This window comes from Diabrotica undecimpunctata, chromosome 6 (assembly GCF_040954645.1).
Source record: "Diabrotica undecimpunctata isolate CICGRU chromosome 6, icDiaUnde3, whole genome shotgun sequence".
Lineage (NCBI taxonomy): Eukaryota > Metazoa > Arthropoda > Insecta > Coleoptera > Chrysomelidae > Diabrotica > Diabrotica undecimpunctata.
This window is the reverse complement of record NC_092808.1, coordinates 33672840-33699164: the sequence shown is the minus strand read 5'-3', so window position 1 is coordinate 33699164 and position 26325 is coordinate 33672840. Positions and strand designations below refer to the sequence as shown.

At 32.4% G+C, this 26325-nt stretch overlaps 1 protein-coding gene across 2 annotated transcripts in view; it reads right to left on the bottom strand.

Moving 5' to 3' along the window:
* The window catches only part of 7B2 (Secretogranin_V domain-containing protein 7B2), a 90849-nt gene extending 67388 nt beyond the window's left edge, over positions 1-23461 (bottom strand). For both annotated transcript variants that reach the window (XM_072534609.1, XM_072534611.1), the window contains exons 1-4: positions 23445-23461; positions 22964-23104; positions 12680-12764; positions 7846-8097 (exon numbers count right to left, since the gene is read on the bottom strand). In XM_072534609.1, coding sequence (XP_072390710.1) covers positions 7846-8097; positions 12680-12764; positions 22964-23104; positions 23445-23446 — 480 coding nt within the window. In that variant the 5' untranslated portion in view covers positions 23447-23461. The remainder of the gene's footprint in view (positions 1-7845; positions 8098-12679; positions 12765-22963; positions 23105-23444) is intronic.
* Positions 23462-26325: the final 2864 nt, after the last annotated feature.

Here is a 26325-nt window from a genome sequence, read left to right as displayed (position 1 = left end):
AGTCAAGCTTCATTCAATATATTAATAAATTTTTATTTTGAGTCTCTTAAAAATATGGTATTAATAGTATATTTAAAGTAAAATTTCATTTTAACTACTTATTAATTAACAAATTTATTATAATAGTTAGTAAGAATAATATATATATATATATATATATATATATATATATATATATATATATAAAAATATATATACATATATATATATATATATATATATATATATATATATATATATAAATATATATATATATATATATATATATATAAATATATATACATATATATATATATATATATATATATATATATATATATATATATATATAAATATATATATATATATATATATATATATATATATATATATATATATATATATATATATATATTGGAAATATCGGGTATGTGGTCTATATTAAATAAAAATCTCTGTTTTTTCTAAAGCTCAATATTTCGCCATTTATTTAATAGCTTCATCGGAGTAAAGAAATTAAATGATTATACACATACACATCTTGTTCCATCTTATTTATTGTTAACGAACGTGCTCAAAGATATTTTAAAATTTTAACATGCATTTTATTAAATGTACAGTTTCATCAACAATAATGTTATTTTAATATTCAATTTTATTAATGTGTATAATCTTTTAATTTCTTTACTCCCGATGAAGCTATTAAATAAATGGCGAAATATTGAGCTTTAGAAAAAACAGAGATTTATATTTAATATAGACCACATACCCGATATTTCCAACATATTTATAAATTGTTTTTTGGTCGAAATAATCACGTTAAATATATATATATATATATATATATATATATATATATATATATATATACAATATATATATATATATATATATATATATATATATATGTATATATATATATATATATATATATATATATATATATATATATATATATATATATATATATATACATATAGGTATATTATTTTATTGTATGATTCCTGATCTTGAATTTTTAGATCATTTTTTTTAATTCCTTGGTTTTTCGGCTGTTATAAATAAAACACTTAATATATTATATATTATTAACAAGATCTGATATGCAGATGAAACCATAGTAGTTGCGGACAACCTAGAAGACCTACAAGTCCTTTTGAACAAATCACGTATTACAGTCGACAATATGGACTCACAATATAAACGTAAATATGATGAAGCTCATGATAATTAGCAAGAAAAAGATAACAGAATGTCAACGCCAGTGGAAAGAGTGACGCACTACAATTACCTAGGCACCATAAAAAATAAAGAATGGAGATAAGAGCGCTTATTGGAAAAGCTAGATCCATCTTCAACCGGATGGGTGCCTTCTTGAGGAGTCACAACCTCTCTTTTGGTATAGAAGTAGAATACTGCGATGGATGCTACGTCTTCTCTGTCCTTTTTTATGGTGTTGTATCGTGATCCTTGAATGAAGATAAGTGCAGAAGATTAGAAGCATTTGAGATGTGGCTATATCGGAGAATATATCCCGTGGACTAAACGAGTCACAAATGAGAAGGTTCTCCTAAGAATAAAGAAGAACCAAAAGGTACTGACCACCATGAAGTCTCGAAAGCTAAAATAATTTATCCACATATGCAAAATGAATCCAGAAATGCCCTCTACATGACACGGCTGTCTATCCTACCTAGTTCTATTATAGTAGCTTCCTACGAGCAAACGAACAAAAAGAATACGCTAGGGTGCTGGTCTCCAACAGTCGTAAGAGGCGACCAATGGGACGTTCGGATATTTAGCGGCGTTTATGTCCAAGTAGCTCCTTGTAAGCGAACGGACGAACCGAATACTGCTAGTGATGGTCCCTAGTACTCGTAAAAGTCAGTCAAAGGGATGGAACGAGAGATGACTGAACGCTTGAGGTTTCGGATCGAAGCAACGAACTCAGATCGCTAACTGGTACTTACGTCCCGTACGTAGGAACAGTAACGTGGCAGTCGTTTGACCTTAAGTTCAATACGATCAGTCCCAATCTGAACGTGCACCTAGGAGATGTGCTTGTAGTGGAGATGAGTGGTGTGGTAGAGGAGTAGGCTCCTTAGCGGTAACCTGTCAAACGTGCCTGGAGGTTTGTTAATCCACCTGCGTGCACTTGTTTACCCTCACAGGGACCACGGACAGGTGTACTTATAGCAACACAGGTACTGCGAAGAGGGTGGAACCTCATGATATGGCTATCGTTGCACCCTCACTGGAGACGGACACGCAGGGCATTGGGTTCTGACAGTAGAGCTCCTCTCGCATGCTTTTCCTGATCTTTATACGCCTAACCTACCCAAAAAGTCGCTTATTCGGGCGTCTCTACGTTATCCATTTATATTGAAACGGATTCCTTGATGGGTAAGGAGTTCAGGTTCTATCGGGTTCTCTGGGATTCCAATCCCGCCCGTTGCCCACATTCGTTTTACCAACACGGCCCCCAGGCCTTCTTTGTGCAGTCGTAAATATGACTCTCTTAAGGTGGCTATTTTGCAAGGAAAAATATTTGGAAAGCGAAGTCCAGAAAGAAGAAAAATATCCTGGTGAAAGAACGTCAGAACCTGGTTCAACACAACATCTGTTCATCTTTTCCTCGCTGCTGCAGACAAGACAAAGATTGCTATGATGATCGCCAACATTCGTCACGGATAGGCACATCAAGAAGAAGAAGCCACATCATCATAACTATCCAGTATATTGTTGTAGATTGTCCAGTGCTTTAATTGGGAGACAAGAAAACAACTTGTGAACTGAAATGTGGATTAAGTGGTGAAGATAATCGAAAAATCTTAAAGTTTATTATTAATATAAATCTAAAATATTTATTGTTAAATTTAATGTCTCATAAAGCCCAATACGTTTGTAAAGAATACAGTAAAATGTATATAGTGTATTCTATATTATTTACTGTATATTATATACAGTGCAAATCGCAATGTTGAATAACTTTTAATTATTAATAACGTTTTATGATGATGTGGTATTTTTAATAAAAAAACTAATATATTACTTTCTTTGATTAAAGAAAATTCGTATATTTAAATTTATATTATAGTAAAATAATTTTAAAACTTGAAATTATTAAAAGAAAACATTTTTACTATATGTCTGGATATATGAATAGTCGTAGAACTATTTAACAAATAGAATTTTCTATTACTAAAAATACGTTAAAACATAATGTAAAAGAAAAACATTTATCTTCAAAACTCTAATTTTACAAATAAAAGATATATAAAATTTCAGCTAATTTAAAAATAATTCACGAAAACGTTCCCAGCTCTCAGACTATAGAAACAATTAAATTAAAAATATCTTCAAACGCAAATAAAGCATTATCATATTATGAACATTGGAATGTCAAGGTTGTTTGGAAATTTAATGCAATATGGTGAAATATGTTGTAATAAACTGTAATTCGTTTTAAGTGTATAAATAGTGTAGTTCGCGGTGAATGCAGTATCAGTGTTCTATTCGAATTGTTCCAGTGTTAATAAACAGTGTAGAAGTGAAAAATAGTGTTCAGTGACGATTAAAATTTTCATAGGTAAATCTAACAGTAAGTTTAACCTTTTGTGGTTTTGTATTGTTTTAGCGTTATGGAGACCGATACTCAACAAACTACAGCTCCCGCTGATGCACAACTACCTGCAGAGATTGAGGCCATAATTAAAGCAACAGTTGAACAAACTGTTGTTAGTTTACTGGAAAAACGACTTGGTAAACGAAAACATCAAAGGTCCAGGTCTAGATCTAAGAGCAGAAGTCGTTCCAGATCTCGAAGCCGTGGTGGACGTTCCAGATCAAGAAGCAGGGGTAAACATGACAGATCTCAAAGCCGTGGTCCCTGTAGAAAATTTGGAGGAAAAAATAAAGATCAATGGAATAATTTAGTAGATTTTGGTTACCCATCCCATCATCATTCTCATTTCCACCACCATCATCATCCACCAGGTGGCTTCGGTAAGAATTTTCATTTTGGGCGTCATGGTAGACATGGAAGACATGGTAAACATGGAAGGCATGGTAAAAGGTTTCCATTTCCTTGTGAATATTTTAGTAGCTCGAGTAAAGAAGAAGAACGAAATCCCCAAAGTGAACAGGAGGAACAAAATCTACAATGTGACAAGGAAGGTACTCCGGTTGCCGATAAGAGTTTAAGAGATAATTTTGAAATTCTTGAGATAGACGACTGAGCAAAAGGGAAGATATTTTATACATTTTAGATGACAAACATTGTAAAAGGTCGTGTAGTGAACCAAAAATTAAAACTAAATAATGTGTAATAACTATTCCGTATTATATTTAGGGATAAAAAATTGTATGGGAACATGTACTAATATATAAGCTATATTTACATTAATATTGTATAATGTTATAATTATATAAAATAAATATTCTTTTAAAATACATCACTATTTTTATACCCTTATTCCTGTTTCGTTTTCACAATTATTTTTATTTTAAATATTTAAAGTGTAAAAATGCAAGGAGGATTTTAAATGCACTGAAAAATTTAGACAATATGTAGCAGTACAAAAAATTTGGAAAAAAAAATTTTAATTATGAGAAATAAGGAAGTTTAATAAAAAGATCTAAGTGCAATAAAAGATGAAGGCCATTGTTGGTAAATAAATAATCACTCATAGACAAATTAAATTACTATCTAAATGTAAAGAAATTTCAGCTTTTAAAAAAATATATAAGTATATAAATATTTTTACAAAATTAAACAATAGTAAATTAGAGTGGATTAGGCCTATTATAGGGGAAACCACTATAAAATAAAACGCGCCGTGAACTCTACCTCTTGGGTGGTGTGGAAACGAGTTCGTCTTCATTAATTTAAAATAGTTGGGGGTCTAGAAGCAAAAAGGGCAATCTCCATTTTTAAAAATTTTTCAGGAAATAGAATTTTTAAATAAAATTTATCGTTTTATTAAAGTTTTATTTATTTTTTGTTATTTATATTTATTTGTACATTGGCTTTAGTTATTCACAAAATTAACCTAATTATTTCATTAAATTTTAAGTAATTAATAATTTAAGTTTGGAGATTCCTGGTTTTGCTTCAAAAACTTTGAGAGTGCCGATTTTGCAACAGAAAAACAATGTATGAATGCAAAAAAACACACATCTTTCCTGAAACTAAATTTTTATTGAAATAATCTTAATACAAATATTTATGGAACAAAAAAGTTTTAAGCAACCAAATCTTAAATTTCATCACAAGCATCAGCCTCTTCTTTAATATGTTCAATATCTCCTTCAATTTCTTCAGAATCAATAATGTTTTCTAGCATATCATTATTCGTGTTTAAAGCGTTATGGTAAAACTTAGGATTTTCTAAGTTTTTCCACTCTTCTCCAAAATGTTTTTTTATGAGTTTATAAAATTCCCGAAGTTTTAGGGAGTTAACTTTAATAGACCCCAATCCAATAATATCAGAATTATTCATCCTGATTTTTTTTCAGCCTTACAAACACTTTTTGGTTTTCTAATATCGCTTCGATAGTGCGGCTCTCCCCGAATCAAAACGTTTAATCCATTTTTAGTCTTGGTTAAAATAATTATATATATATATATATATATATATATATATATATATATATATATATATATATATATATATATATATATATATATATATATATATAATCCTAAACCCATTTACCTTAAGGTTTCGGGTGTATTGTCTTTAGTTAGTTGCATGTACAATTTTTCTCCATTGCTTCCTGTTCTTTGCTTGGTTTCTTGCTTGTTTTTTGCTGATTTCTCGTGTCTCTAGGATTAAAGTTACATTCATTGGCCTGCCCCTTGGTCTCTTGGTTTGTCTTCTGGCTTCCCATATTTTTTTAACTGATCTTTCTTGATTCATTCTAACCATGTGTCCATACCATCTCAGTTGGGCCTCTTCAATTTTTTTAATAATTGGTTGGACCTTAAGATGTTCTCTAACTGCCTCATTTCTAATCCTGTCTAACCTGGTTATACTCATTATTCTTCTAAAAAACTTCATTTCTATGCTCTGTATTTTCGATTTTAATTTATCAGTAAGCGTCCAACTTTCACTACCAAAAGTTAAAATCGGCACCAACACCGTCCTGTATATGGTCACTTTGGCTTTTTGTGATACTTCTTATTTCGACAAAAACGTACTTTCAATTGCGTGGTACATCCGAGCAGCACTTTTTGTTCTGGAACTTATTTCAGTTTCTTCAGTTTCTTTGTTCTCTATTTGTACTCCCAAGTATTAGTAAGTACCGGCTTGTATAAGTCTAGGTATATGTATTTAGTCTATTAGTCTAGACAAATTTCGTTTAATTAGTGCAGCGTTCCATACTTTTAAATTTTGATTGAGTGCTTCTTCATTTACCCCAAATATCAGTAGATCGTCTGCGTATGCACACTCCGAGATCCACACTGCTTCTAGATTTCTATTTTCGGCATATAATTTCAATGTTTCTGCTCTAGTTTCTTTAATTATGTCATCCAAGACAATGTTAAACAGTATGGGGCCTAGGACTCCTCCTTGACGTAGACCCTCATTTACTATGAACTCTTCGGATTCCATATTATCGGTTCTGATTCTGTTCCTTGTATGTCTATATATACTCATAACGGCTTGCCTGATTGTGATTTTCTCACCTTTCTTTTTTAAACATATGTCAATCACCATCCTTGGAGTACTATCAAATGCCTTTTCTAAGTCTATAAAGGCTTGGTATAACTCAGTGCTTGAGTTCCATACGTTTTGTATTAGTGTTTTGATAGTAAAAATGTGATCTTGGATACTTCTGCCTTTTCTAAATCCACTCTGTGATTGTTCCGTTTTAGAATAAACTTCTTGTAAAAGACGTTGTATTTTAATTAAATCATCTTTAGTCTCTCGTAGGAGTGAATAAAAAGCCTTTGCTTTTAGTTCATGAACATGTTAGTTCTAGGTCTTAGTCTTAGGTCTTTCTGTTCTAGGTTCATAGGTCTTTCTTTTTATGCGCATTATTTGTTTTAACTTAGATGTGCTGATCAAATGACAAACAAGTAGAACATACATCCATTCGTGGTGTTTCAAGCCCCAAGTTGAAACATTTGTTAAAAATATTTCGAAAATAATAATCTTTCACTTTAATATTGTCTGTTACCTCTTTATCATATATCCTTTTCATTTTTTTTATATTTAACTCAGATGAAAGATATCGCCTAATAGGTAGTTGTTGCGCTTCTTGTGTAGTGAGCTTCTACGAATTTGAATTTTTTAATAAAATTCATCACCGACTCTTTTCTACTTTTAAACTTAAAGCTGATTCGGTCCCCTTCTCTTTTTTCCGATGGTGATTGACCAGTCATAAGATAATTTTTCATTACGCCTTGAAATCTATTTTTTTTTATATGCAAAATATTTCAAAATGTTGCTTGACAAAGGGGAAGCAAAATACCATTTTGCGCTCTAACAACGAAACATTTAACTGTGGATGTTTTAGGGGCATGACGGTCACTTTTTGAGCGTCTTCTTTTACAAGGTCTAACTTTACAAAATCTAGTAAGAAATTCATCCTGGATTTGTTTATTTCGTGAGGCATAAAAATTCTTGTGAAAATCAGCAATATCTGCCATTTTTAAGTTAGCACATCGATACGATTTCGTATTATGGTTGCATTTAGAAGAGTAGTTCTTCTTGAAAAAAGTAGAAGAGCAAGTTCAAAAAGACATAGTGCGAGATGATTACAAAAGATTTGAATATCATTGATATTGGTAAGAAATTAAATAATTTGAACTCAGATAGCGATACAGAAAAAACTAATATAATACTTTAAATTTATTACCTGTTTTCCCCATAAGGTGCTATGCTGCAAGTATTCTTGATCACGAATGCTGGGGTGCATGTTCATTTCACCCATTGCTTCATAGTCCATTGGAAACATTTGCTCTTCTTCCAGGGTACCAGATAAAGAACGCCCATCTAGTGGCATTCCATCGGTGAAATCCAAGTAAGATACTCCATCTCCTTCTGAGATGCCCTTACCATTGATTCGATTTACCAAGTCTCTAAGGAATAGCCCAGAGAGAAGATTTTCCTAAAAAAAAATCATAAATTACATATCGGGATAAGTTTAGTTTGTTATCTAGGGAATAATGTATAATATACAGGGTGGGCTACCAAAAATTTTCCACCCACGTTTTGGTCTAATTGGTGAAAAGAAAAAAACAAAACTTGGAATTTTAATTTTTGGAGGAACACACTTTGTAAATATAATCATTTTCAAATTTTAACCCGCAAAGTGCAGGTGGCCCTTATCCCTAAAATCTTTAACAGAAAGGGATATCGTGTGATAAACCTTTTTAAAGGTTATTTGTTCATCTTTTCAAAGTCAAAGACACTTCGTATTTTTATTTTGGATGACCAGTTCTCGAAAAATTAATTCTTAAAATTTGGAAACCAAAAAAAGTAACATAAAATTTTAAGACCTAGTAAAAAATGCCCCTCAAAATATCTCTTAAAAAAATATTATTGATAATGTTATCTATTGCCTTTTCAATTCTGATGGGTCCACCCAAGTTTTTTTGTGTATTTTTGGCTGCTGATTATGAATTTCAAGGATGAATTTCAAGTGGTCAAATAATTATTATAAATAATTTAATTGTTTATAAGCTTCTAGTTCGTAAACTAAAACAGATAGAAACATTTTTTTAAACAACATTTATTCCTTAAATGAAATTTAAAAAAATGGCGTTTACTAAACTTTAATCCAATATCTGGGACTCGAAATATTACAAAATTAATTCAAAAAGATTGCAAAATAATAATTTTTCGAAGATTTTTCGATCGTAACTCTGCTTTTACGCATGCAAATGAGCTTTACAAAGTCTTAAAGCTGAATTTATAGACTTTCAAAATTTGGTTAATTACTTTATTTGTAAAGTCATATAAGGTTGAATGCTCGAATAAACAAACTTTAATCAAATAAAAGGCAGATATCGAGGACAGTTTTTTATTAAATCTTGCCCACGTACTTTCGCTCTCAGAGCATCTTCAGGGGCATCTGAAATAAGCCAAGAAACGTTTTTTCAAGTGAAGGAAAATTAATTAACTTTCAACTAAAAATTTTTTTATATAACGTTTTTGACTTACTTCCTCAAAATTATAGGCTATCCAGCACTTTTATGAATGTCATAAACATTCAATAATACATTTACACAACACTAGACAAAGAAGAAGATATTGAACATTTCTACGAAGACATAACAACAGCTATGTAAGAAAAAATCAAAATTAACGCTGATAATCGGGGATTTCAATGCCAAAATAGGAGAACAACTATATAAAGAAGAAGACAAAGTAGGACACCATGGATATGGCAAAAGAAATGATAGAGGACACACATTGATGAATTACTTGGAGGAGAAGGAACTATATGCAATGAATACATTCTTTAAGAAAAACCCCAAAGAAAATGGACATGGATTAGTGCAAATGGTGAAGCTAAAAACGAAATTGATTATATTCTTTCAACGTAAAAATCCATCGTTAAAGACATAAAAGCCCTAAATCGCTTCGCAACTGGTAGCGACCAGAGACTAGTCCGAGCCAAGCTGATCATTGATAGTAGATTTGAAACAAGAAAGAAAATGAAAAATAATCAGAAATTAGACATGGAAAAACGAAGTACGAAGAGAGAATAAAGGAAATATTGCCCACCAAGGAAGATATAGAACACAAACATATCGAAGAAATAAACATGATATTTACTGAAACTCTACTGAAAGTGGGTAAAGAAATAACAGAGACAACACAAAGTTTCATATTCTAGGAAACAAAGATTCTTTTGAACACAAGAAGAACATTACTAGAACAAGGGGACAGAAATAAAATACAAAGAAATAAACAAAACTATTAGAAAAAATATCAAGGAGTGTAAACGGAGAGTACAGTAAGAAAAGATAGAGAAAACAATTGAAAAAAATAGAAACATGAAGTGCTTAAAGCAGAACCTGGGAAACATACAAATTAATAGCATAAAGAACAAAGAAGGAGTGGAGACAAACAATATAAAACAAATTTTACAGATAACGCACGAATATTATACAAATCTCTATAAAACAGAACAAAAACCAACCCAAGAAATCCATAATCAGTTACAACTGAAAATAAAGAACGTTAACTCTGACCTACAACCAGAAATAAGTAAAAATGAAATAAAAAGGCACTCAAAGAAATGAACAAATCTCCTAAGAAAAATGGAATAACTGTATAAATGCTAAAAATGGGGGGAAAACTACAGTGGAAGTCCTTTATCTTTTTCGTTATCCGATTTCCGAAGTGGAAATTGAAACGTCAATAAACGTACTTTAACCTTTAATTGTGGCTTATTCCCATTTAAATAGCAATTACTCTTTTATGTTGATTTGAACTTTCGCTCGTATCATTCTGTGGTCACTGCTTGTGGTGAAGTTGTTGAGTACTGTTACATCTTTAATTATTTGTTTTTTGTCGTTTGGACTTCTTCTGCGCATCTTTTTGTGAAAGAAGCTGTTCATGTTGAATAAATAATTATTCTGGAGTAAGAATGCTAGTAGCGTTTCTCCTTGGTCATTTCTTCCTGGGGAACCAAATTTTCTCAAGGATGTTTCTAGCTCTGCTTCTTTTATACCTATTTTTGCGTTAAAGTCGCCACATAAAATTATGAATTGAATACGAAAGTCATTAAGCGCAGTAGACATAATATCGTCACAAAACATTTCGATTTCTTCGTCTGTATGGTCTGATGTTGGAGAGTATACTTGGATAATTTTGAGTTGATATTTACTGTTCAGCTTTAGAACAAGATATGCCACTCTAGATGATATACTTTGGATGTTTATTATTTTGTTCTCGTGGTTTTTATGGACACAGAAACCAATGTCTCCAACTGATATAGTTTTAGGGCCAAGCTGATAGAATATATGTCCTGATTTCAGTGTTTTCAAAGTTTCACCTTCAATGTGCAAATATTGTTAATTCAATTAATAGTAATTAAATTGTTGGACAAAATTCACAACATCCAAAAAGAATAAAAGTTTGGGAAGGAATTTTGCCATTAATTCCACTTTAACAGCCACAATTGAACAAGACTACCGTTGTCGTGAATAAAACTTAATCTTTTAACAAAATAGGGCTCTCCCTCATTATTCTATTATACCAGTGAGACCGCTGAGACAATTTTTAGAATTTTATCGGAAGGAGGGGAATTATGGAATGACCTACACGTTCATCAGATTTATTTACATTTAATTTTTTGTCATTTAAAGACAATAATTTATGCAATACAGACCGGATTATTACAAAGTTTTTGTTAACGCATCGTACAATAGTGTAACATTATTACTTCCGAAATACTTCATAATATTAGAGAAGACTGGACAATGTCTCTATTACACCATGGAGGTCGGTAAATGGCAGTCAGGGTCATTAACATATTAATAATTAAAATATCGAAAAAGTAAATAATCCCTAAATTTATATACCACACGACACTCTTTTCTATTTAAGAATTTAGAAATTAGGGCCACCTCCGCGATGGAGGGATTGAAATTTGAAAATTCATATATTTACATGTCTGTCTATTTCTATATTTTTTTGTTTTTGGTATCAATAAAAACACAAATCAGATGGAAAATTGGTAACATTATGCTGTAGCTCAACTTACATAATAATTTCTTTATTATCGTTCAATTTTTAAACGGATCGGATAATCAAATTTTAAACGGTCGTCAAAAAGTTTGAAAATAAACAAACGATTGATTGTCTATTCTATTTTGTTACTTTACAAATACTCTAACTAAAGCTATCGTTTACTTAAGAAACGATTTATTTAAGGATAAAATAGCATTAACTCTTTTGTAAACTTTTCGATTTGCGAATTCGAATTGATGACGCACGTTTTTCAGGTTTTATCTCAAAAGGGCGATAAATGGATGGCTCTCTGTAAACATTCAGTTTTTGTAGCCAATTATGCAAACACCCGTTTTATGTATTGATCGAAGAAAAAGAATTTTAATGTGGATTAAGGATGGTAAAGGGTCTTGTGGAATAGCTGGATTGCTGAAATCTAACTCGAGACATCCAACTGGTTACTATGAACGAGTTAATGGTGACACATAGTGTTACGTAATTACTTGATGTACAACTGATATAGGATGGAAGTAGTGTCACAACAGAGAAGATGAATGGCATGTTACTGACGACAAGAAACGTAATTTAGAAGTAAATGTAGACAAAACAACATATTAACACATTTCGATTCGTTAACGAATAAAAAATCAGGTTACACAAAACTAAAAAAAAAAAAAAGATTTAGAACCAAAAATGCCTTCTTTGGGGCTGTTTTATCTCACACTTTAAGAATTTAACTTCATAAATTGGTCATATTATAACTTAAAACTAATACTAAATAGTCATGAAAAATAAGTGCCGAAAAAATTAACTTCAACGAAATATGCTCTTTATTTCTCTTAAAATTTAGCTTTATCAAAATTTCTATGGTATAATATGGTAATTAAGATAATATAGTAATTAAAATAAAATTAAAAAGTGTATCTAATTATATTTTTTTGGTATGCTCATAGATTATATCCTTATAAAGACGCTAAAGGGACCAACTATCTTTTATAGAAATTTACCTTGGCTGGAGGAAGATAACACATTGCTCCTGTCAAACAGCACATTAAAATTGTGATCTTCATCTTCAGTTGAACAGTTTTCGACCTAAACAAAATAAGAATGAGTAAATATAAGTTTTATTTGCAGTTAGACTAGAGTAGATCTATTTTGAGGTGGATGTGAGAGGTGGCATTCAGATTTTTGCAGAAATAGTTAGGTGACAACTTCAGTAATAATAATTGACTTATTCTACCTCTCAAATAGGTCGAAAACATTAATAAAAAAAAATTAAATATTTAAAAATTACTAAAAACATCGATTTTTCTACTTTCCTTTCTTATAAATTTAAAAAAATTAATTTTAGAGCAAAGTCGTAAGGAAATAAGATAGCGACAATTAAATTTTCTATCTTTTTCTTCTTTAAGTGCCATCTCCGCGACGAAGGTTGGCAATCATCATGACTATTCTGACTTTCGAGGCAGCTGCTCTGAGCAATTGCCTTGAGCTGCAACCAAACCACTCTCTCAGGTTCTTTTTTTTTCAATTTTAATTCAATTTTCTATAAGATAGTTAAAAAAGTTTAATTGTACATCATGATGATATGATACATGTCGTTGGCAAAAGTATTGAAGTGACGTAGTTTAAATACTTAGAGCACTTAGCTCTACTAGTCACGATCCCGTAAGCGAAATAAAATATCTTCTTCTTCTTTTTATATAGACATGACTCTGTCTGTTTTTCAATGTGCCTCCAGTAAGTTGTCTTTCCATCGTTTGCGTGGTCTTCCTACTGATCGTCTTCCTATTGGGGAACCGTCTCTTGCCGTCTTTACTACTCTATTTGTTGTCATTCGGCTTATATGATCGTTCCATTCTACTCTTCTATTTCTTACCCAGTTTTTGATGTTCTCCACCTTGCATCTATGTCGTATATCTGTACTTCTAGCTCTGTCCCATAGAGTCTTACCATCAATTTTTCTAAGTGTTTTCATCTCTGCTGTTTCTAACATCCTTTTTGTTCTCTCTGTGTCAGGTCTTGTTTCTGACGCGTATGTCATTATTGGTCAAATAAAACATAACATATATAAAACTGTAAATATGTCGAGATGTCTGAAATAAATAGTCTTAAATTTTTGTTTTGTTTTGTTTTTGGCCTTGGTTTGGAATCTTGTCCATTTACTTATGAGGAAAATTTAAATTTAAAAAAGTTTTTAGACTTTCTACAAGAATAGATTTTACCAAGACCATTTGCAAAAATAGCTCCAGATGAACAAGAAATTTAGTTTCAAATGGATGGATCTCCTGCGCACAATAACTGGGAGGTTAAAGAATTCCTTATAAAATAGCTTTAATAATTGAGGCGTTCTTTGTAAAAAACACATACAGATTGAACGAATTTAAAACGGAACATATGAAATCAGTGTATTTCGGCTAAACTCTGCTCTAGGTGGTTGGCCAACAAAAGGTTGTCAAATAATTATATTATAAAAATCCAATACTTCAGCGGGCTGCTGGATTCTGAATTCATTCAAGAACAAGTCAAAACTCCACCCAAATAGGTTGCCTAGAATCACTGAAAAAACTAAACTACACAAGCAGTTATTATGCTGTCAAACCACTTATCGCTTCCTTATAGTCCAAGAGATAGAGCCGAAATTTTGAACTGATCAGTAATATGACATTTCTCTATTGGAATATATTCATTGTAACTGGGTTAAGACTTTGCCTTACAGGCGCACCCCCTCGTGGTACAGGGGGTGGCTATACAGGGATGAAGTTGTAATTTTTTTCGGAAAAATTAACGATCGATAATATGGCTGAAATTTTACCCAGAGTAAGATCTTGGTATAACTAGACGAAATCCCAAAGGGCGGACGCGAGAGTGGATACATAAGGGGTGGCGGACAGGGGTGAAGTTGCAATTTTTTGAGGAAAAATTAACGATAAGTAATATGTCCGCCATTTTCATGGCTCATTATTTAGCCCCTAAAAACTCTAAATCCAAAAGGGCGGGCAGCTGGGTTGGTACATAGAGCCATAAAACGGGGTCAAATGTACCACTTGCCTGCGCATTTTAGGTCTCGGTAACAATTTTCAAACTGATTTTATTATGATATTTTTATACCGATTGATTTGAAAATGTGTATGCTCACTTCTGTTACTATTCTGAGAAGCGTCAAGTAGAGTTTTCCTCAAAATTTTCCAAAAAATTTCGGTAAATAAAAATTTTCGTAATTTTTAAAGGTAAAATCTAATTTGTAGAATCCTTTCGATTTTCTGTAAGTTATAACATGATCTTTTTCCAAAAATTTTCAAACGATTTTTCCGATAAGAAAAAAAATTTAGAAAAACTTTTCTAAAACATTTGATAAAACTCTACGTCATTGTCTGAATCTTTTATAGAATATTTTGTAGTTTTAAAATGATATTATGATAATGTTTTTTTTTTCAAAATAAAGTCATATTTTCTTTACAAATCACATTTTTTTCTTAAATATAAATATTTTACGAATTAATTTTTAATTGAATAAATGTTTGATATTTGATATTTTATTAAATTAAAGTAATTTTATAATGTTAACTATTAAATATTTTTTGTATAACAAATAGTAATTTTACTTATTTTTTATTACAATAAAAAGGTTTTTAAATTTATATTACATAAATAATGGTTGTTCAGATATAAGAAAAATTTGATTTATTATTACATTAATAATCAAATACAAAATATATTATTTCTATTTATCAATAGGTAAAATTCAATTTGTAGAATTCCTTTAACATTTTACAAATAATTATTAATAAAAATCAATTTAATAGTGGAATTATCAATTTTTTAAGTTTTGAAATTTACTTTGTAGATATTTTCAATATTTTTTTTAACTTTTAAATTGATTGAATTTTTTTTCATTAGTTAATTATAATCTTACAAATTCTGTTTGGACATTAATTTTGCATCATTATTATTTTAAAATATTAAAATAATAATGATGCGCGTTCCATTTAGATCAGCAATTCTAGACGCATGCGCTAAATGTAATAAGTATCAAGATGCTTTTATCCAACTTGGTGAAACTGACTTCGATTGTAATGAAGTTTTTGAAACCTTAGAAACTTTCATATGTCACTTATCTGGAACAGGACTGACGAGAACAATTCCAAAAAGAAAAGTAAGATATGTCAGATTTTCACTATTTAACCGGCAGTATAAGTTGCATGATGTAAACGAGCCTTAAAAAAAAAACTAAAAAATTTCGATGCTTCAAGCTTACCACCATGTCAAGATGAATTACACCAACATCTACTGCGAGCCCATTATATTTCAAATATTTGGACAAATGCTCATAAAAAAGTACCAACAGAATTGATTGTTGAAGAACATGGTTGGGAGTTTTAAGATGAAACATATAAATTCAAATGGTTTAGTGGACCTCAGATGCCAGAATCAGTTCGAGAAGTAGTGATTGAAAATGAAGCAGATCATGAATCTGATATTATTGAAAGTGAAAGTGACGAAGATGATGAATGTGATGACATCAATGAGAGTGAGAAAAATGACAAAATTTTTAAAGTTTTTCTAAATTTTTAGTTTGAAAATTTTTGGAAAAAAATCATGGTATAACTGACAGAAAATCGAAAGGATTCTACAAATTAGATTTTACCTCAACAAATTACGAAAATTTTCATTTACGGAAATTTTTTTGGAAAATTTTGAGGAAAACTCTACTTGACGCTTTTCAGAATAGTAACAGAAGTGAGCATATAAATTTTCAAACCAATCGGTATAAAAATATAATAATAAAATCAGTTTGAAAATTGTTACCGAGACCTAAAATGCGCAGGCAAGTGGTACATTTGACCCCGTTTTATGGCTCTCTGTACCAACCCAGCTGTCCGCTCTTTTGGATTTAGAGTTTTTAGGGGCTAAATAATGAGCCATGAAAATGGCGGACATATTACTTATCGTTAATTTTTCCCCAAAAAATTGCAATTTCACCCCTGTCCGCCACCCCTTATGTATCCACTCTCGTGTCCGCCCTTTGGGATTTCGTCTAGTTATACCAAGATCTTACTCTGGGCAAATTTTCAGCCATATTATCGATCGTTAATTTTTCCGAAAAAAATTACAACCTCATCCCTGTATAGCCACCCCCTGTACCACGAGGGGCGTCCGCCTGTAAGGCAAAGTCTTAACCCAGTTACAATGAATATATTCCAATAGAGAAATGTAATATTACTGATCATTCCAAAATTTCGGCTCTATCTCTCCGACTATTAGGCAAGCTCCTCTTTCCTTTAAAGGAGACAGATAGTTGAACGATATTTTATACAATGTCTATCACTGGGTATGGATTTATTTTTGTCCAAGTTTTATATTGGTCCACTATTTTAAATGCAGTTCAAACAGACATATATTTAATTGTATGTTCCGTTTTAAATTCGTTCAATCTGTATGTTAGTTTTTTTCGGAAATGGACTTACGCCATCTTATGTACCATGGTTTAACTCCAAAAGCGACTCGCAGATTAAAATACGAATTTGCCGAAAAAAAAACGAATTCAAATTTCCAGAGCCTTGGAAATGTAAAGTGTAACACTTTACATTTCCAAGGCTCTGTTTTTTTTTTCAAGGATTTGTTTACTTGGAAAGTAAACAAATCAGCTGGGAAGGAGTGGTTTACCGGATTTTTAAGTCGACAATCTGAACTATTCTTACGAATCCCGGAGAATAAAAGCTTAGCGAGAATTTCCAGTTTTAATAAATCTACAGTCGGTAAATTTCAAGGTACTACTTTCAAAAAGTAGTTGCTACTAAAAGTCAGCATCAAGTTGGTAAAGTAGTATCGCGTGAGAGAGGAGAACTGATTACTTGGGTGGGTATTATTGGAGCTAATGGAACAGCGCTTCCACCAGTGTGGGTGTTTCCAAGGAAAAAATTTGACAAACATAGCATGCTAAATGGTATTCCAGAAGAGTATCGTGCAACCGGTTTATGACCGATGGATAACAAGTGATAATTTTTTAAAAGTTTTAGAGCATTTTGTAACTCATGTTCGGTGTTCTCAAGAACGCCAAGTTATTTTATTAATGGATAATCATGAATCCCATTTATCTATTTCTGCTATTGATTACTGCAACGATAATGGAATTATAATTCTACTCCACATATCTAACAAATTGCAACCATTAGATAGGTCTGTTTTTAGGGCGTTTAAAAGGTGTTTCAATCAAGGAGCAAATGACTAGATGCTTTCTCATCCAGGGAAGGTACTATCAATTTATGACCTTGCATCAATATATATTAAAGCTTGTGATCGATCTGCAACTATTTCCAACATAAAATCTGGGTTTCGTTGCACTGGAATTTGGCCATTGGATAAAAATATTTTCATATATTCATTAAGTGAATTTTCAAATCAAAATGTGGAGATGTCATCGCAATTCAGCCTCTCTGTATTGTTACAGCCCGACACTCTAGTTCAAAGTGAGCACAAGAAAGATTACTTATCTCCATCTTAAATAAAACCATACTTGAAAGCTCCAAAAAGAAAATAAACTAGAAAAGGTCCAGTCCAAAGAACAACCATAATAGCAACCGATACTCCGGAATGCAATGCAATTGCAGAAAAGAAATTAAAAAAAGAGACACCACAAATTAATTAAAAAAAAAGAGATGGTGAAGAGGAAAGTAATGAGCGTGTCTTCTTCCGATGAAGAAGAAGTGATTTACAAAGACTCATCTTTAGACTTAGATTTGAAAAATGATGAAGATCAGGATGAGGACCTTACTAGACTTCGAATTGATAGTTTCGTGGTTTGTAAGGTGATTGTAAGGTTACCAAATCCTTTGACAGATCAAATTGTCAGATATAAAAACATAATATATTTTAACATTGATCTTTCCCAGTACAGTTTATTTTAATAATGGATATTTTGTTTGTTGATATCTAAAGCTTTAGATATCATTGATATTTTTGGCAAATAAAACATGACCTGCTCGACAGTTACGGATAAGTAACATACTAATTGACCATGTAGAATCTTATGTGTACCTTGGCACCAACGTAAATGCAAAATGGGAACAGGCCTCAGAAATTAAGGCGAGAATAGAACGAGCTAGAGCAGCATTTAGCAATATGAAAAAGCTCCTCACAAGCAGGGATTTGTCTCTTCCTCTAAAACTACGTCTAGTTAAATGCTACATTTTTCCGATCTTACTGTATGGTGTGGAGGCCTGGACGCTGACGGAGACGCTCACGAGAAAACTAGAAGCATTCGAAATGTGGGTGTACCGACGCATTCTTCGTATATCCTGGACCGAACATGTCACCAACACAGAGGTAATCCAAAGAATCGGCAAGGAGAAAGAAATCGTGAATACAATTAAACAAAGAAAGCTTGAATATCTAGGCCACATATTGAGACACGATAAGTACAGTCTACTGCAATTGATTGTCCAGGGAAAAATAGACAGTAAGCGAGGGCCAGGCAGGAGAAGACACTCGTGGCTCCAAAATCTGAGGAAGTGGTTCGGGCTCACATCGGTCGAACTATTCAGAAGCGCCGCAAATAAGATCAGAATTGCCATGTTAATAGCCAACGTTCGCAACGGACAGGGCACTTGAAGAAGAAGAAAAAAATATTAGTATGATTTCAAAATTTTAGATATTTGTTATCGATGTCCACGCCATAATTATTTATTAAAAAATTGTCCAAACTCTCCCGGCGCTCTCCTACCTATAAAAATTAAAAAAAACCCAGGATAGTTTTCAGTAGTAATATCCCTAGGACATTGATAACAGACGAGATAATTTCATGACAATCGAAAGCTCGTTCCTTGGTAACAGCACGAAGCCGAAGGCTGAGTGCTGTTACCAAGCAACGAGCTTGAGAAATTTGTCATGAAATTATGATGCATTCATCAATGTCCGAGGGATATTCGGCGGATAATTTTTCGAAAAAAAAAAAAAAAAAATTATAACTCAACATAACGAAACATTTATTTATTAAAAGTACACTTAGTGAAAGTACAATTATTAAAATTTAAGTTAACATTAGATTTAATATAAATTTATTTGGATGAAGTTGTCAAACTCGATCGTGTTGTCATAGGGATTGAAAATTGCACTGAATGCAATTATCAGTCTAATGTTGACATGATTGGGTGAAATTGTTCCACATGACACAAAATGACGAAATTTGAATGGTTGTTAAAACAGTCGAAAAATTATCAATGTTATAGTTCTGCGCCAGGCTTAATGATTTAAATATACGGTAAATGTGTACCAACGACGAACACATGGCCGAAATTCAGATAAACCTGTGTCCAATATACAGTGTGTCCGTAAAGTATGGAATAAATTCGATATTTCCTAAATGAAAAGCCTTTTTTGTCGATCGGATAGCCAAGCGGGCTGGGCGGCTGGCTTCTCCTTCGCTTCACTGCGAGAGATGTCAGTTCAATCCCCAGCTCGGTGTACAGAAAACAAAAAGGCTAACGCAGCAGTTTAAAATTCTAAATGAATCTGCGGCTTAGTCTAGAATATGCTGGTATCTGATCGGCCTATGGTGGAGCAGTACGGCAAGAGATAAGGGCTTGCGGCTTGGTGATACTCCTCCATAGATCCCTACCGGAAGGGAGTGTGCCGCCTAAATACCGGGTATATATATATATATATATATATATATATATATATAAAAGCCTTTTTAAAAAAATCTAAAACACGTCGATTTTTAAATTTAATGTTCTACATTTTACAATAAAATTTAATTATACAAGGTGATACACATTACAGTGATAACGTCATCGACTCTTTTTTTAAAAGTAATACCCTGTATTTTAGGACATTTTTAAATCGATAAAAATGGGCTGATTCCAAAAAACTTTAATACTGGGTATCTAACGGATATAATTTGAAAGATATGAGCTTAGAAAAATAATTTTTATTGATTTATAATGTTAATAATTTATAAAAATTATAATAAATAACTTGGAAGTAATCCAGTAAGTAATACATGACTTAATTTTAAATGTTTGAATTGTAGCCCTTGTTATATTTGACAGTAACCCAAACGTTGTACAAATTCTTGTAGAACCTTGTTTATGCTTTCTTGAGAAATATTGTTTAGTTCTTTACGAATTCTTGTTTTTAAGTCTCCAATATTTGAAGGTTTCGTTTTATAAACATTCTTTAAATGACCCCACCTAAAATAATCCAAAGGATTGAGGTCTGGCGACCTCTCTGGCCATTCAATATGTCCACGTCTTCCAATCAACCTGTTCGGAAAAATTTCGTTTAGGTACCTTCGAACATCTAAAGCATAATGCGGAGGCGCACCATCCTGTTGAAACCATAAACTTTTATCAAAACCTCTAAGATTAATTGTACTGGGGAATAAATTTACTAAATTAGGTACGAGATACCCATTTAAAAACTGAAGGTATGTTGGCCCGTTTAGATTACCTTCGAAATAGTAGGGTCCAATGATTTTATTTCTTACAATGCCAGCCCATACGTTTACCTTTTGCGGGTATTATGTATGATGTTTCCGCATCCAGTTGGAGTTTTCTTGTGCCCAGTATCTACAATTCTGACGGTTGACCTCGCCATTTAATTTGAATGTAGCCTCATCAAAAAAAAAAAAAATAATATTTTGAACCAAGAGAGGGTTTCGGTGGTTGTTATCCATCATTATTTCGCAGAATTGTATTCTTTTATCTGGATCATCCTCGTTTAATTCCTGTACAACTGTGCATTTTACTTACTTTACTTACTTTTACGCACTTTGTCTACCTTTGTTTTGCGAACATCGAGATCACTACTAACCTTACGAACAGAAGTGTGCGCATCTTCTTCAAAAGCAAGTAGAACATCTAATGTTCTAATATAATTACAGAGGGACGACCTGATTTGCGTGCATTTTCAAACATACCAGTTTCTCGCCATTTCTTTTCAATCTTACTTACTGTTGACTGCTTGATGGGTATTTCTGGATATTTATCATTAAATAAATTACCTACACACTTCCATCTGAGTTCGCGATTTGTCTGCATATCCAATCATCATGAGTAGTTCAATTCTTTGCTTTAGACTCAAATTCATTTCTACTTAAAATTAATTCTAAGCAATAATACAGAACATTCACGAAATAATACAATTATTGTACTACTTAATTGTTTACTAAAAATAATTACGTTTACCAAAAACTATAAGTAGGCTACTTTTTTGCAATTGATAATAAATAATTTATTTTCTAAGGGCATATCTTTCAAATTATATCCATTAGACCCGAGTATTATATTTTTTTGAAATCAGCTCATTTTTATCGATCTAAAAATGTCCTAAAATACAAGGTGTTACATTTAAAAAAAGAGCCGATGACGTCATCACTGTAATGATTATCACCTTGTATAATGAAGTTTTATTGTAAAATGTAGAACATTAAATTGCAGAGAACTAAAATTGCCTGTGTCCATATATGTGGTAGGTACTCGTGGCATTTTAAAGATTATTACTTTGAATATTACAATATGAAAGATTTTTGTCCACGTATATACAATCACATATTTTGGAATTAAAAATTCTATAAAAGTAAAATATAAATAAAAATTGTGATAAAATATATGAGTAAGGGCTCAGCAGAAGTCACTGGGTTTGCATATGGAAGAATAATTACCTTACCAATAAGAAAAATATGGCCCAGTTTAATTCCAGTTTACCACATTAAGGTAAACTTTTTTCCACATAATTAAATAATTTTATGAGAACTTTTATACGACATATGCAACAATATTTACTAAAAAGCTCCACATCATTTTTGATTAAATGTACAATTCCTGGTTTATATCTCGTGTAACCAAATATTTACAATGTTTTTACATGACGTTTACAAATAGAAAAAAACCATGTGCAATTTATAACCAAATGACTTATTTCACCTGTTTTGAATAAAAAACAATTCTATGATCAAATGTCACACCGTTTACAAAATTTATTAGCAGCTGCAATTCAAACCACCTGTTAAAATAATTATTCCGGGCAGGATTTAGATAAGTTATATTCGTATATTTTTTATTATAACCTGCTATACTAGAAAGGTTAACTCTACATACGATAAATTCTGGACGTTCTTTCCTTAAATAAGAAAAATATGTACTGGGGAAAATTGCCACGTCAGTGATATTATATTTCAGTTAAATCTCTAAAGCTCACTCGAAATTTATAGTGGTTCTTGGAAAAATCCTAAATATAGTGCATAGTCTATTAACAACATTTATTTTTTATTGAAAAATTGAGTTACTTACCCTAAGGGTCGAGCACTAATGCGGAAATGGGAAATTTTTAGGTTGTGTCTAGCTGGAATCAATGGTGGAAATGCGCACTGAATGATGCGACTCCAGGCCCGGCTTATCAAACTGCAAGGGTTAGGGCATTGATAATAAGACCTACATGAAACAAATAACCTCGATTAGTATCGGGTTTTTCAGTGTTTTGTGAGTAGAAAAAATTGGGTAACATAAAAAAAACTTTAAAAATTAAGAAAAACTTTTTAAAAACTTAATAAGAAAAAAAGTTGTGTTTCTTGAGTAGTTTTTTATAAACGAACTACGATTCTATTTTCGGATAATAGAATTTACCAATAAAAAAAAAATTGAAACGAAGCATGCAACTCATCTTTCTAAAAAAAAACGATGTTCCCATTTACAAATTTTGCAAATACTAATCTTAAAATATAGACCAATGATACTATGTTTACACGAAACTAATTTTAAAAATAACACTCACATAAACGAAAAACTTTTATTCTTTCTTTAAAAATCGACAGCAAGCTAAAGAAGCCAGCGGAGTAGAAGCGATATATATTTTCTTATTCTTCTTCTTCTTTTTATGTAGACATGGCTCTGTTTTTCAATGTGTCTTCAGTAAGTTGTCGCTCCATTGTTTTCGTGGTCTTCCTACTGATCGTCTTCCTGTTAAGGAACCGTCTCTTTCCGTCTTTACTACTCTATTTTGTTGTCATTCGGCTTATATGATCGTTCCATTCTACTCTTCTATTTCTTACCCAGTTCTTGATGTTCTCCACCTTGCATATACGTCGTATATCTGTACCTCTAGCTCTGTCCCATAGTGTCTTGCCATCAATTTTTTTGAGTGTTTTCATCTCTGCTGTTTCTTACATCTAAGGTCGTGTTTCTGCCGCGTATGTCATTATTGGTCTGATGACTGTTTTGTAAATTCTGCCGTTCATTTCTTTCCCAGTTTCAAGCTTTTCGTAGCTAGATAAAATGATGCCTGGATATTTAAACTCCATCATTTTGTCTTTTTTGGGGAAATTAATATACTAAATTTTCTGTCGGTTATATTAAATCGGTGCAGCATACGTTGTAAATCATCTTCACTTTGAGAGAGTAGTATTGCGTCTTCTGCATAGCAGATTATTGTTTTTTTGTTTTTGTTTTTTTATATAAGAGATTAGCGATATATATAAAGAACGATATTAATAGCACAGAAATAGCACTAGAAACAAACATTAAGACACAGACGGTCAGAATAAAAAAAAACTACCTTCTCCGTATGTAACATATACGTTCCTCCCATCCAAGCACTTAACCAAAACGAAATATTTTAGATAAAATACCTACTCCACGACTAATTATAGGAGACTTCAATGCACAATAATCCTTTATGCGGTTTAAAAAAATTAACACTTCCTGCTAGAAAAATAGAATCCCCACTAAAAAAATTCAACCTAATTCTATTTAATGATGGACAAGACACCCGTTTCGATATAAGAATGGACGAAGGTTTTGCTATAGGCCTACCTATATGCGAACCATCAATAACGCATATAGGCTTGCATGTATTAACGTCCTGATCGACAGGCGAGTAAAACTGCGGTTTTGTGGCTCGTCGGTAAAGCTCGCCAGTGTATCACTGCAATACCGCGGTTTTATATACAGACGAGCCTGGCTTGTGGCTCGTCAGTTTGTTTTATTTTTTACTTGGCTCGTCATTTAAAATCGCGCGTGTATAGGCGGGTACACATATGCGAGCAGAACTGTTCGCGAACCGTTTGTGAACGCTATATTCGTTAATTTGTACGACGGGACGAACCGCTTGCGAGCTGCTCGTTCGTTGCTCGTCAGGAACCACAGCCTGTCGGTTTTTGGGACGAACACAAAGAATGTTCGCAGAACTATAAAGGTGGGTACACATATGCGAGCCGAACTGTTTGCGAACTGCTCGTGAGCTGTTCGCGAAGAGTTCGTCGAAAATATGTTTATGTTCAGGATATCCAATACCCTAACTATCTAATAATAAACCAAGAATTAATTTACTTCGGTATTCTAAACATTTCGGTATTTTGTTTACATTATCTGTTATTAATTTCTCTCGTTACTTAGATAAGCCGCGCTCGTTCAGCAATTTTGTTTAACCGAATGATATCATCGCACACTTAGCAGAAACAATTTATAGACACAATTTATAGTTCTGCGAACATTCTTTGTGTTCGTCCCAAAAACCGACATGCTGTGGTTCCTGACGAGCAACGAACGAACAGCTCGCTAGCGGTTCGTCCCGTCGTACAAATTAACGAATATAGCGTTCACAAACGGTTCGCGAACAGTTCTGCTCGCATATGTGTACCCGTAAATTGTGTCTATAAATTGTTTCTGCTAAGTGTGCGATGAGATCATTCGGTTAAACAAAATTGCTGAACGAGCGCGGCTTATTCAAAAGTAACGAGAGAAATTAATAACAGATAATCTAAACAAAATACCGAAATGTTTAGAATAACGAAGTAAATTAATTCTCGGTTTGTTATTAGATACTTAGGGTATTGGATAGCCTGAACATAAACATATTTCCAACGAACTCTTCGCGAACAGCTCACGAGCAGTTCGCAAACAGTTCGGCTCGCATATGTGTACCCACCTTATCACTACTGGCGAGCAAAACCGGCAGTTTTCACAGACCGATGAAGTGAAAAAATCAGTTTTTAATCATGGATATGCGAACTCTCAGCCACGACTTTTTATTAGAATTTATATATTGTTTACGAGACTGTGTTTGTTTATGGAAATGTACATCGCCAGAATACAAAAACAAAACAACTCGACTTACCGCATATGTTAAACTTTTAAATACCCAACATCTAGGACGTCTCCGCTTTTTTTTTGTAATTTCGTAGTATGCTATAGCGAAGTAACATAAAACTTCACTTTCAGTTGAACACGACATGTTAGCTGTGGACGGTGGACAATGACTGTTTTGCTCGCTAGTCGATCAGCACCAACGAGCCGCGAGTAAAACCGTCGTTCTTAAAACCGCGGTATTATGGCTCGCACGTCGATCACCCACTTATAACTAACCTTAATAACTCACTGGCCGCCATGTCATAACAACTCTGTATTATATTGCTAACCCAAGGAATATCTTAAGTAGCATGGGTACCAAACATTTTCTCTTTTCATAAAAGGACTTTCTTCACGGTGGTCTGATTAATTTAAAACATTCACCGGATTCTCCTTTCATGTCAATCACAGTCAATCAAAGATCATGACATCACCACCACTTTGCCTTGGATAAGGTACTAAGGAGGAGGAGGAGATTATAAAAATATATCTTCCCCAGCAGCCATCTATACAGAAAAGAACTGTACGTA